This window comes from Leucoraja erinacea, chromosome 19 (assembly GCF_028641065.1).
Source record: "Leucoraja erinacea ecotype New England chromosome 19, Leri_hhj_1, whole genome shotgun sequence".
Classification (NCBI taxonomy): Eukaryota; Metazoa; Chordata; class Chondrichthyes; order Rajiformes; family Rajidae; genus Leucoraja; species Leucoraja erinaceus.
In genome coordinates, this window is record NC_073395.1 from 18,536,629 (window position 1) to 18,550,192 (window position 13,564).

The 13,564-nt window shown below is 50.1% G+C and overlaps 1 protein-coding gene across 1 annotated transcript; it reads right to left on the minus strand.

Moving 5' to 3' along the window:
- Nucleotides 1-1,799: 1,799 nt before the first annotated feature.
- Nucleotides 1,800-12,792, minus strand: si:ch211-245j22.3 (uncharacterized protein LOC563798 homolog). Its single transcript, XM_055650920.1, has 6 exons — nt 12,722-12,792; nt 9,655-9,787; nt 7,392-7,541; nt 6,538-6,643; nt 4,648-4,736; nt 1,800-1,826 (listed from the first exon to the last, which is right to left on the minus strand). Exons 1-6 carry the CDS (start codon nt 12,790-12,792, stop codon nt 1,800-1,802), a joined length of 576 nt encoding a protein of 191 aa, XP_055506895.1.
- Nucleotides 12,793-13,564: the final 772 nt, after the last annotated feature.

The following is a 13,564-nucleotide window of genomic DNA, read 5'->3' on the forward strand; positions in this document are numbered from 1 at the left end:
ACACATCCATGCCGACCAATTTGGCAACACGAGTTAGTCCCACTGCCTGCCTTTGTGCCCTATCCCATTGAACCTTAGAAACAAGGAACTGCAAATGCTGGTTAATACACAAAAGGACACAAAGTGCTGGAGTAACTCAGTAGGTCAGGCAGCATGTTCTGGACAACATTAACAGGGGACATTTTGGTTCAGGGCTGTTCTTCACATGCTTCTGGACATGTTCCAACCTGGCCAGTCTCTCATCTCGATGCTACCATCGGGAAGAAGGTGCAGGAGCCTGACAACCGTGACCTCCAGTTTCAAGAACAGCTTCTTTCCGGCAACCATCAGGCTCTTGAACACTAACCTCAGCAACTGTGATCTTCTGCGGACTATGTCTTTGGTTGCACTACAGACTTCGGTTTTGGACTACGATGGTTACCTAGTATAACTGCTATTAATTTATTGTATTGTTAATACTTACCTGTTATCTGTGTATTATTAGCGTTAACGAGCCTGTAAAGCTGCAGCAAGTAAGATGTCACTGTTCCATCACCGATACATGTGACATCTCAACCCTGTTTCCTGGGAAATTGTTGGGGTGACCATTACTTTGGCTCGATGGGGCCCTCTGGTGGAGCAGGCGAGATGTTCTCCCAGTTCTTCGTCAGAGAGATTCACCGACAGAGTGTTCAGGAAGGAACTGCAGATGGTGTTTAAACTGAAGAAAGACACAAAAAGCTGGAATAACTCAGCGGGACAGGCAGCATCTCTGGGGAGAAGGAATGGGTGACATTTCAGGTCGAGACCCTTCTTCAGACTGCAGACCCATTCCTTATCTCCAGAGATGCTGCCTGTCCCGCTGAGTTACTCCAGGTTTTTGTGTCTTTCTCACTGGCACAACCTTGGTCTCATAGAGATTCCTACAACTGTACAGCACGGAAACATGCCCTTCGGCCCACTTGTTGTTGACCACATCGGCATGCTGGGCTAGTCCCATTTGCCTGCATTTAGCCGGTTGTCCATTAAACCCTTCCTATCCGTGGAACTGTCTTTTAAGTTTTAATTGTATCCGCTTCTATAGATTCCACTGGCAGCTCATTCCAGATATAAACTACTCTCTGTGTGCAAAGGTAAAGGTGAGGCAGCATCTATGGAGCGAAGGAAATAGGCAATGTTTCGGGTCGAGACACTTCTTCAGAACCCTTCTTCTTCTTCACTCCATAGATGCTGCCTCACCCGCTGAGTTTCTCCAGCATTTTTGTCTACCTTCGATTTTCCAGCATCTGCAGTTCCTTCTTAAACACTCTGTGTGCAAAGTGTGCTATTTTGTTCCCTCTTAAATCTTTCCCCTCTCACTTTAAGCCTGTGCCCTCTAGTTTTAGAAACCTCGACCCTGGGGAACAGACTGTGATCTTGTACACTTCAATAAGGTCACTCCTCAGCCTCCTACACTCCAAAGAAGAAGATCTCCTCCTGAGCATTAGACCGGAGCAGTATAGTTAACCCCGTAGTACAGTTATCACCGTGCTACAGTCAAATCTGGGCTGCAGTCATCCCTATGGTACAGCAACCCTGGGCTACAGTCATCCCTATGGTACAGCAACCCTGGGCTACAGTTATCCCCGTGGTACAACCATGTTCCCAGACATTGCCACACTTCAGCTCGCGGCTGGGTCCGCGGGACATTAGATGCCGGGTTGCACACTGTCTCCTGAGTCTCAGGTGTAAACGAGACACTCCCTCAGGATTTTCTATCAACTAAGGACATGACAATGCTGAACCAGGAATGATGAGCTGCGGTTGTAACACACCCTGGTTCACTGTCCCTTTTGGCTTCTTTTCACCTCCCCCCTTACTCCCCCCCCCCCCCTCATCTGCATCCACCTATCACTCGCCAAGCTTTGTCCCACCCCCTGCCTCCCTTTTCTAGCTTTCTCCCTGCTACTACGAATCAGTCTGAAGACTCGAAACATCGTCTGTCTGTTCCATCCACAGATGCTGCCTGACCTGCTGTGTTTTGCTGAACAATACAGCCCCAGCCCCATTGAGGTACTGTGAGATTTTACAGTGTAGCAATAAAATGAAGGCACCAAAGACCTTGAACAAAACGTGGTTGAGCTTCTCCTCGAGTCCCTGGTTTGTTGGGTCTCTCTACGGTTTGCTTAAGTCACCGATTCAATGATTCTGTGATTCTTTAATATCACATGTTACCCATGTACAGTGAAATACTTTGTTGGCATTCAATCCGCTAAAACCAAACTATAGAAAAGCACACACATAGATAAATACAATATGCAACAACAATTGTGATGTAATACAGTAGTAGACTTCACCATCAACGTTCTTAAGAGACTAATCTTGGCACCGCTTCAAAACCAGTGACCATTGCTCAACAGGGCAGAGATTTGAGGAAGGAAATTGTATTGTCGAATTTTATCCACAATGACCAGTTTGTGCTGATGGAAGACAACCGTGTGCATCTGAGAGGTTGCGGTGTGTGTCGGATAGCGAATGGAATCTCACACTGCGGATGTCCGCAGAACCTAACGTCCACCTTGTCTCACCAGACACCGCTCTGTTGGTGGGACGGCCAGGCCGCAAACCCCTACGCTGCTGTCACAGAGTCATTGAGCAACACTGCATGGAGACCGAGATCTACGGTTTCCTCCCACACTCCAAAGACGTACAGGTTTGTAGGTTAATACAATACAATACAATGGGTCCTTCTGCTGCTGGACATTGGGGGCCGAGTGTGGTGGATATACCCCTTAAACAAGGGAAGGGATATCACTCCAGGGGGCCACATAAGTGGCAAAGATGCTTGCTATAAGGATAGCTTGTAAACACTAGCAAAGATATAACTAATAAATATATATATATATAGCCGCTGAGAATTTCAGAAGTGTTTTAGCACTGTTTATCTTTTGTATATCGAATAGAGGGTAAATGCACAGTCTCTTGCCCAGAGTATGGGAATCGTGAACCAGTGGACAAAGGTTTAAGGCGAGGGGGGAAAGATTTAATAGGAACCTGAGGGGTAACATTTCTACACAAAGGGTGGTGGATGTAAGAAACAAGCTAGTTGAGGCCGGTACCATCACACAGTCAAGAAACATTTAGACAAGTACATGGATAGGGCAGGTTGAGAGGGATATGGGTCAAACGCGGGCAGGTGTAGACAGGACATGTTGGTCGGTGTGGGCAAGTTGGGCAGAAGGGCCTGTTTCTATGCTTTCTATGATGCTACATATATTTTTTTTTCTGAAGAGTTTATTTTTGGATGGAGGTCCTCGTGCTTCTGCGGTCTCACTGACGGTGGGGAGGACCAGCGATGGAGTGGGTGGAGGGTCCTCAGCAGGAACACAGAGTGTCCGTCACTGCCGCTGGCTCCGTGTCCAGGCTGGGGTTCAGTTGTTGCTGGGTGGGGCTGGGGTTCAGTTGTTGCCGGGTTGGGCTGGGGTTCACTTGTTGCCGGGTTGGTCCAGGTTCTTGTTGTTGCCGGGTGGGGCTGGGGTTCGGCTGTTGCCGGGTGGGGCTGGGGTTCAGTTGTTGCCGGGTGGGGCTGGGGTTCACTTGTTGCCGGGTTGGGCCAGGGTCTTGTTGTTGCCGGGTGGGGCTGGGGTTCGGCTGTTGCCGGGTGGGGCTGGGGTTCAGTTGTTGCCGGGTGGGGCTGGGGTTCGGCTGTTGCCGGGTGGGGCTGGGGTTCGCTTGTTGCCGGGTGGGGCTGGGGTTCACTTGTTGCCGGGTGGGGCTGGGGTTCACTTGTTGCCGGGTGGGGCTGGGGTTGGGCTGTTGCCGGGTGGGGCTGGGGTTGGGGCTGTTGCCGGGTGGGGCTGGGGTTCAGTTGTTGCCGGGTTGGGCTGGGATCTTGTTGCCGGGTGGGGCTGGGGTTCGGCTGTTGCCGGGTGGGGCTGGGTTCGGCTGTTGCCGGGTGGGGCTGGGGTTCGCTTGTTGCCGGGTGGGGCTGGGGTGGGCTTGTTGCCGGGTGGGGCTGGGGTTGGGCTGTTGCCGGGTGGGGCTGGGGTTGGCTGTTGCCGGGTGGGGCTGGGGTTGGGCTGTTGCCGGGTGGGGCTGGGGTTGGGTTGCCGGGTGGGGCTGGGGTTGGGCTGTTGCCGGGTGGGGGTTGGGGTTGGGTGGGGCTGTTGCCGGGTGGGGGTGGGGGGCTGTTGGGGTGGGGCTGGGTTCACTTGTTGCCGGGTGGGGCTGGGTTGGGCTGTTGGGGTGGGGTGGGGTTGGGCTGTGGGGTTGCCGGTGGGGCTGGGGTTCGGCTGTTGCCGGGTGGGGCTGGGGTTCGCTTGTTGCCGGGTGGGGCTGGGATCTTGTTGCCGGGGGTGGGGCTGGGATCTTGTTGCCGGGTGGGGCTGGGGTTCGGCTGTTGCCGGGTGGGGCTGGGATCTTGTTGCGGGGTGGGGCTGGGGTTCGGCTGTTGCGGGTGGGGCTGCGGTTCAGTTGTTGCCGGGTGGGGCTGGGGTTCACTTGTTGCCGGGTGGGGCTGGGATTCAGCTGTTGCCGGGTGGGGCTGGGGTTCTTGTTTGCCGGGTGGGGCTGGGATCTTGTTGCCGGGTGGGGCTGGGGGTTCGGCTGTTGCCGGGTGGGGCTGCGGTTCAGTTGTTGCCGGGTGGGGCTGGGGTTCGCTTGTTGCCGTGGCCGGGCTGACGTTGGCACCTCCACGGTGCTTGGGTCACACTCGAGCATCGCACGCACCCAGGCGTCTTCCAGCGCTCCCTCCACAAACTCCCGCTGGCTGATCACAGCTAGGAAAAGATGCAGGAACATCATCATGACATCCTGAGCAATGTTCACACAAGCCTGCAGCCCCCCAGCTGGGTGAACTCTGCCTTGGACTGTCGGAGAGCTCAGTTTCACAAGTCCTAGGAGTAGAATTAGGCCATTCGGCCCATCTAGTCTACTCCACCATTCAATCATGGTTGATCTATCTTTCTCTTTCAATCCCATTCTCCTGCCTTCGCCCCGTAACCTTTGACACACTTACTAATCAAGAACAATAATCTCTGTTTTAAAAATACCATTGGCATGGCCCCCACAGCCGTCAGTGGCAATGAAAGCCACAGATTCAACATCCTCTCACTAAAAATAAATGCTCCGCTTCTCCTTTCTAAAGGTACTTCCTTTAATTCCGAGACTGTGCCCTTTGGTCCTGAAACATCCTCGCCGCTTCCACTCTATCCAGGACTTTGGCTATTGGGTAAGTATTGTCCTCTCACCCTCTACTCCAGAGCCAGCCTCTCCAGTCTGTCCTCACGAGTCAACGGTCCATCCCAGCGAATCTTCCTTGCACCCACCCCACCACTCACATTATCCCACTGCCAATCTCCACCAATGCAGAGCGGTTACTCTTCTGATGTACAGAAATCAACAACATCCCACAACGCAATGAAATCCTACAATGCCTCTCAATGTCTCTCAAGCCTCACACAGAGTACTGGAGGAACTCAGCGGGCCAGGCAGCATTTGTGGAGGGAATGGACAGGCAACGTTTCAGACCAATGAAGGGTCCCGACCCGGAACGTCACCGATCCATTCCCTCCGCAGATGTTGTCTGACCCTGAACCCACTGAGTTCCTCCAGCACTTTGTGTTTTTTTCAAGATTCCAGCATCTGCAGTTCCTTGTGTCTCCAAGTTGGACCATCTCTTTGATCGAAATAAGGACATCCATTTTTGTAGCAACTTCCATGCCCGCCAGTCATAAAAGGCCTGGAGTAACTCAGCGGGTCAGGCAGCATCTCTGGAGAACATGGATAAGCGATGCTTTGAGTCAATATCTTTCTTCAGACTGATTGTGTTGGGGGAAGGTGGGGGAGAGAAAGGTGGGAGAGAAGAGAGGCAGGACAAAGCCTTACAGTTACTGCCAGACAGGTACATGGATAGGAAAGGTTTAGAGGAAAATGGGCCAAACACGGGCAGGTGGGACTAATGTAGATGTCGGCCGGTGTGGGCATGTTGGGCCAAATGGTCTGTTTCCGTGCTGTATGAATCTATGACACTAAGTGATAGGTGGATATAGGTGATGGATGAGGGGGACCTTTGATAGGTAGATGGCTGGACAAAGGCCAGAGTCGGCACAGTGGAGCAGTGGTAGAGTTGCTGCCTCACTGCCTCACAGCACCAGAGACCCAGGTTCGATCCTGACTACAGGCGCTGTCTGTACGGAGTTTGCACAATCTCCCTGTGACCACGTGGGTTTTCTCCGGGTGCTCCGGTTTCCTCCCACATCGCAAAGACATGCAAGTTGGTAGGTTAATTGGCTTCTGCAAATAGTAAATTGTCCCTATTGTGCTTGTGTACAGGGTGATGGCTGGTCGGCAGGCACACGGTGGGCCGAAGGGCCTGTTTCCACGTTGTATCTCTGATGTCTAAAAGACGAAGATACAAAACGTGTCTCAAAAAGAGATAAGGGTAGAAGAGGTGGGAATTGTGAAGCCAGAGGAAGGAATGTAAGTGGAAGGGGATTGGGGAAGGGGGAAAGGGAGGAATGGGTGCCAGTCTTTCCCCTTTGTCTGGCTGCTCCCTGGCGCAATATTCCATGCACTCACCGTCTCTATCCTTGTCTAGACGTGTGAACATGCGCTCGGTGCATTCTTCAGCCGTCTGCAGGTCAACATTCGTCAGCGACGCTGCCAGGCTCATTTTGTAGATGGCCTGTACAGAGAGATATCCCCTCACAGGAGATTAGTTTAGTTTAGCCTAGTTTTATTTCAATTTGTTTCGTTCACTGTCATGTGTACCGAGGTACCGCAAAAAGCTTTTTTTGTTGTGCGTTATCCAGACAGCGGAAAGGCTGTACTGGATTACAATCAAGCCGCCCTCAGTGTACAGATACAGGATAAAGGATATCTAGTGCAAGATAAAGTCCAATGAGTTAGATGGTTGGTCAGGACTGCTTGCTAGTTGACGATAGAATGGTTCAGTTGCCTGATAACAGCTGGGAAGAAATAGGGAAAAAGATGGAACTCATCTAAAGATTCCCCCAGGTTTGGAACATGAGGATAAGCAGTCGCACTTTTTCACTGTATCTGGATACACATTAAGGGCGGCACAGTGGTGCGGCGGGTAGTGCCGCTGTCCCAGTGCCAGAGATCCCGATTCAATCCTGACCTGGGGTGGTCTCTGGATAGAGTTTACCCATTCACCCCGGGACCACATGAATTTCCTCTGGGTGTTCTGGTTTCCTCCCTCATCCCAAAAAACGTGCGGGTTTGTAAGTTAAGGTTAATTGGCCCTCTGTACACTGCCCCTAGTGTGTAGGGAGTGGATGAGAAAGTGGGATAACATGGAACTACTGCGAATGGGTGGTCGATAGTCAGGGTGGACTCAGTGGGCTGAAGGGCCTGTTTCCATGTTGTACGTCCAGACTAAACCAAGCAGTGCGGAGAGGTTGGAAGCTGACCTGCATAATCTCCAGCATCTCTGCCCGGCTGATGGCTCCGTCCTTATCCTTATCGTAGAGTTTAAAGGACCACCTCAACTTCTCCTCCGCCGTGCCCTGTATCAGCAAGCTGACGGCTGTTACATACTCGCTGTAATCCACCAGATCATCCTTCATCGCACGCACAAGGCAAGAGAGACAAGTGAGGTCATTACCAGAAACACAGGAACTACAGATGCAGGCATTAAAAAAACCCCCCACATATTGCTGGAGTAACTCAGCAGGTCAGGCAGTATCTCTGGAGAACATGGATAGGGCTGCTGAAATCAGCCTGAAGAAGGGTCCTGACCTAAACGTCACCTATACATGTTCTCCAGAGTTGCTGCCTGGCCCGCTGAGGTACTTGTGTTGTATTGTGTCTTATTTGAGTTTAATGATCAAATTCACCAGGAATAGTGACATTCTTACCTGTTGCAGATTTACAGACACTTTAAGCACAAGAACACACAGATAAATGCTGAGGGGTGATCTTATAGAGGTGGATAAAATCACAGGTGAAATAAATAGAGTGAATGCACAGAGTCTTTTACCCAGCGTTGGGGAAGCAAGAATCAGAGGGCACAGATTTAGGTGAGAGGGAAGAGGGTGGTTGATAGTCAGGGTGGACTCAGTGGGCTGAAGGGCCTGTTTCCGTGTTGTACGTCCAGACTAAACCAAGCAGTGCGGAGAAGTTGGAAGCTGACCTGGAACCCAAGAGACAACGTTGGGTGTATGGAACAAGCTGCCAGAGGATATAGTTGAGGCAGGTATTATAATAACATTTAAATGACATTTGAACAAGTACATGGATAGGAAATGTTTAGAAAGATATGGGCCAAACGTTGGCAAATGGGACTAGTTTAGGTGGGGTATCTTTGTTGACATAGACGAGATTGGCCTAAGGGCCTGTTTCTGTGCGGTATGACTGATAATTCAGGTAGAAAGCAATAAATGAACCAAATAAACCACCAGTCCGTGTGAGCCGGATCCCAAACTAAGATCAGCTGACTCACCTGCCACAGTGTCTTGTGTTGAATCATAGAGTCATATGGCAGGGAAACTGACCCTTTGTTCATGCCAACCAAGATGCCCCAACTGACCAATTCTGCCCCATCTGACCAATTCTGCTCCATCTGACCAAGATGCCCCATCTGACCAAGATGCCCCATCTGACCAAGATGCCCCAACTTACCAATTCATCCATACCAACCAAGACGGAACCTAAGCTAGTTCCACTTGCCCATGTTTGGCCCATTTCCCTCTAAACCTTTCCTACCAATGTACCCGTCCAAATGCTTTTCCAGGTGGTGTCAGGATGGCATTAAGTCAATTAGAGCAAATAGCATTACAAGGGGCCCAGAGGGACTCTGTGGAAGAGGGTTAACGGCTTAGGTCAGCATCACGGCACGTAGAAAGCAGACCCCAGGGAGTGAAGTAATTAGTGTTGCTGATGTAAGTGGATGAATTCTCTGTTCCTTTCGGTGACATTTCCAGCTCTGTGACTTTAATCCAGGCTTGAGATTCTCACTTGAAGTGCAGGCTACTCCACTACACTAATTCGATGGGAGATTTGATCTGAAATCAGCTTGTACGCTATAATACCTGAAATAACCGACACTTGCAGCCTCATCGTGGTGGGGCATTCGACGAACCTTGACATCTAAAAGAGGCCATATCAAGCTGCACATCTAAATCGGAGAAGCTTTCCGGACGGGGTCACCATGGGTGGAGCACAGGAGTCCACCATATCGGTTTAAAGGTACATGTAGGCCCTTTGGCCCACTGAGTCTATGCTGACCATCGACACTCAAAGGGCAATTTACGGAGACGTCCTGGATTAGACGGTTTCAGTTACAAGCAGTGGTTGGATGAACTTGGATTGTTTTCCCTGGTACAGCAAACGTTAAAGGAGAGACTTGATAGAATTATATAAAATGATGAGTCATAGATAGGGTAGACAGTCAGAACCTTCTTCCGCGGGTGGAAATGTCCAGCATTAGAGAGCATTGAGGTGAGAGGGGGAAGGTTTCCATTCCCTCCCACATTCCAAATACGTACGGGTTTGTAGGTTCATTAGTCTCTGTAAATTGCCGGGAATGGATGAAAAAGTGGGATAACATAGAACAAGTGTGAACAGATGATTGATGGTCGGCGTGGTCGAAGACCCTGATTCCCTGCTGTATCACTAAACTAAACAGACCCGGATGGGAAAGGTCGGAGCCCGGGCGGTGCCTGCCTGCCTCACCCTGTTATCGTCCAAAGTCCGGAAGATCTGCTCGGCGTACTCCGACGATCCTGGGCCCACGGTCCCATCGCAGAAGTGTCTCCGGAACTCGTGCAGGGTGATCAGCCCACTGGGACATTCCTCAATGAATTTCCTGCAACAGAGAAAGCTAATAATAACCTCGCTCGACAACTGACCGGTGACCCAGTCCCGAGGCTGTGTCCAGCACCGTACTGAAGGAGTGTTACTCCATTGGCAGAAACTTGCTGGGACAAATTCTTCTTTGTAGAAGAATTCTTTGTAGGGAGTGGATGGGAAAGTGGGATAACAAAGAGCTATTGTGAAGGGCGTTGACGGTGGGCTGAAGAGCCGGTTCCCATGCTTTATCTCAACTAAATCCCCTGTGCTTTTACAGCAGATTTGTTTGAAAGACGACCTGAAGATTGTAAGGCCACAGAATGAGAGGCTCACTCTTGTAATCGCAAAGTGTAACTTCCTCAAACTCCTTCTGGTCACTGAAGTTTGAACCCCACTCTGAGCTGGACTGTAAATAGCTGCAACCGGAAGCTAAAGCAGCAATGTGTTGGATGCACTGAGTTCCTCTGTAGGAAGCAGATAGATTCACTCTGCACATGATCGGAAATTATCTCTCTTCCATCTCGTGCCTGGTGTGTGTAATTATTGGTTCAGTGAGAGTATAAAAACGTTGTAACAAGAAACTGCTGATGCTGCAATCTTGAGCAAAACACAAACATAGAAACATAGAATAGAAAATAAGTGCAGGGGTAGGCCATTCGGCCCTTCGAGCCTGCACCGCCATTCAATATGATAATTGCTGATCATCCAACTCAGTATCCTGTACTTGTCTTCTCTCCATACCCCCTGATCCCTTTAGCCACAAGGGCCACATCTAACTCCCTCTTAAATATAGCCAATGAACTGGCCTCAACTACCTTTTGTGGCAGAGAATTCCAGAGATTCACCACTCTCTGTGTAAAAAATGATTTTCTCATCTTGGTCCTAAAAGACTTCCCCCTTATCCTTAAACTGTGACCCCTTGTTCTGGACTTCCCAACATCGGGAACAATCTTCCTGCATCCAGCCTGTCCAACACCTTAAGAATTTTGTAAGTTTCCATAAGATCCCCCCTCAATCTTCTAAATTCTAACGAGTACAAGCCGAGTCTATCCAGTCTTTCTTCATATGAAAGTCCTGCCATCCCAGGAATCAATCTGGTGAACCTTCTCTGTACTCCCTGCATGGCAAGAATGTCTTTCCTCAGATTAGGTGACCAAAACTGTATGCAATACTCCAGGTGTGGTCTCACCAAGACCCTGTACAACTGCAGTAGAACATCCCTCCTCTTATACTCAAGTGCTGGAGAAAGGTCTGGCTGCATCTGTGGAGGGAATGGGCAGATGACATTTCAGGTCGGGACCCTTTTTCAGACAAATATATTTGACTATAAAATCAGATTCATGTTCATAAGTCATAGGGATAGAATCAGGCCATCCAGTCCATCAGGTCTATTCCACCATTCATGGCTGATTTATCTTCCCTGTCCCTGCCTTCTCCTCATAATCCTTACTAATCAAGAACCTGGCAATTTCTGCTTTATAAACTCCCATCGACTTGGCCTCCACCACTGTCTGTGGCAATGAACTCCACAGATTCATCACGCTCTGGCTATTGACATACCTCCTCATCTCCTTTCTAAAGGTATGTCCTTTTATTCTGAGCCTGTGGCCTCTGGTCCTAGACTCTCCCACTAGTGGAAACATCCTCTCCACACCCACTCTATCCAGGTCTTTCAATATCAGGGAAGTTTCAATTAGGTCCTCTCTCCTAAACTCCAGTGAGTACAGGCTCAGAGCCGTCAAACGCTCAAAGATTATAAAAAAATAAAGCTTTTTCAAAATGATCATTAATTGTGCAGATATGCTGGAGCGGCTTGATAAGGCTTGATAGTGGAGTAAATAAGCTGGGGTAAATACCCAGAGGAAACATACAGTTGCAGACACGTTTGTTGTACCTCGTGCACAGCAGGTGTAGGCTCGAGCTAATTTCCTGTCAGTTACAAAGAACAACAACATAACCAGTATGAACTGAGCGTTTATCCTTCCGAATCAGCCTCAGAGAGAGCCAGGCACACTCATGAGAAATATGGAGGGAATGGGCAGGCGATGGGTGTGGAGGAAGGAACTACAATGAAGATAGATGCAAAATGATGGAGTAACTCAGCGGGACAGGCAGCATCTCCAGATGAGTTTAAGAAGGAACTGCAGATGCTGGAAAATCGAAGGTGCACAAAAATGCTGGAGAAACTCAGCGGGTGCAGCAGCATCTATGGAGCGAAGGAAATAGGCAACGTTTCGGGACGAAACGTTGCCTATTTCCTTCGCTCCATAGATGCTGCTGCACCCGCTGAGTTTCTCCAGCATTTTTGTGTACTAGCATCTTCAGATAGAAGGAATGGGTGACGTTTTTCGGGTCGAGACCCTTCTTCAGACTGAGAGTCTCCTGGCGAGCCGCAACCAAATCCCAACCGCAGGCTCGGCTCACCGGGAACCTGCACGTAGAGGGAAGATGCCGCGCCATACACCCACCACCCTCTGTGTGTGAAGAAGTTGCCCCTCATGTTCCTATTAAATCTCTCCCCTCTCACCTTAAACCTGTGCTCTCTAGTTCTTGATTCCCTTGCCCTGGGTAAAAGACGAGCGTGCATTGGACGCTGGGCAAAAGGCTAGGGGGGTGGGGGGGGGGGGATTTACCTTCCGCACCCTCAAAGTCGGCTACAGTAGTCACCCCCCAAGGAACAAAGGCTAAAGAGGGCCGTGCAAGGAGCGGGATGAACGGTTCGCTGAATGACCAGAAAGGAGACGACGGCTGCAACGGAACCTTTGTGGCCATGCTTTGGTGCCTCTTGCACATGGTCTCAGTGGACTCATTGGGATGTTCTGAGCCCATTGAGAGGGCTGGGGAGATTGTACCTATGCCTGGTGATGGTCTTGCTGAGCTGAATGCAAAAAAAAGATTTTCACTGCACCCTTGGTACACATGATAATAAAGGGACCATTTGAACGATTACCTGCACCATATGTGAAGTTCCAGGGCATACGTGTCCTTTCTCCTCGGAGGCAGCACCGCAGTCTGGCCCATCTCCCACAAGCTGCAAATCACCTTCAGGCCACTGTAGCACCGCTATGTACCCCAGGCAAGATTAACGAGTGCAGTTGAGAGTGTGTTGAGAATTAACTTTAAAGCCATATAATCCTCCCTGTTCTGCACAAAGGGGATTACTGTGTGATTACTAAAGCTCGGCTGGGATGAGACAGCGTTGGAGAGATTGTCAGGACCACCCCATTAGGGCCAGAGACACGGGCGGTGAAGGGGGCCGGGGTCTCTGAAAGTCACCTCTACCTTGGACTGGGCAGTGAGGCAGATCCCTTCACAATTGACCAAACCTTCATCCCATTTTCTGGCTAAATGTAATAAAAAGGAACTGCGGACACTGGTTTATACCATGGATAGAGATAAAATGTTGGAGTAACTCAGCTGTTCAGACAGCATCTGTGGAGAACATGAATAAATGAGGGTCCTGACCTGAAACGTCATCTATCCATGTTCTCCAGAGATGCTGTCTGACCCGCTGAGTTACTCCAGCACTTTGTGACTATCCCTTTTCCTAATGCTGGGATATACGTTCAGGAAAGATACAAAGTGCTGGAGTAACTCAACGGGTCAGGCAGCATCCCCTGGAGAACATGGAGAGGTGACATTTTGGGTCGGAACCTTTCTTCAGATTGGGTCTGATGGAGGAGGTTAGACTCATGGACCTTACATTAGACATTACACAGACTTGACCACACACCCATCGCCTGCCCATTCCCTCCACAGACGTTGCCTGGCCTGCAGAGTTCCTCCAGCACAT

What these genes read in the sequence shown, in the direction of transcription:
- si:ch211-245j22.3 (XM_055650920.1), bottom strand. Translation starts at nt 12,792, where the DNA reads ATGGGCCAGACTGCGGTGCTGCCTCCGAGGAGAAAGGACACGTATGCC. An exon ending in AGATGCTGGAGATTATGCAG is followed by an intron (nt 6,644 to 7,391) that starts GTCAGCTTCCAA and finishes CTCTCTGTACAG; the next exon opens with GCCATCTACAAAATGAGCCT. An exon ending in GTGACCCAAGCACCGTGGAG is followed by an intron (nt 1,827 to 4,647) that starts GTGCCAACGTCA and finishes GTAAGGGGGGAG; the next exon opens with GTGAAAAGAAGCCAAAAGGG.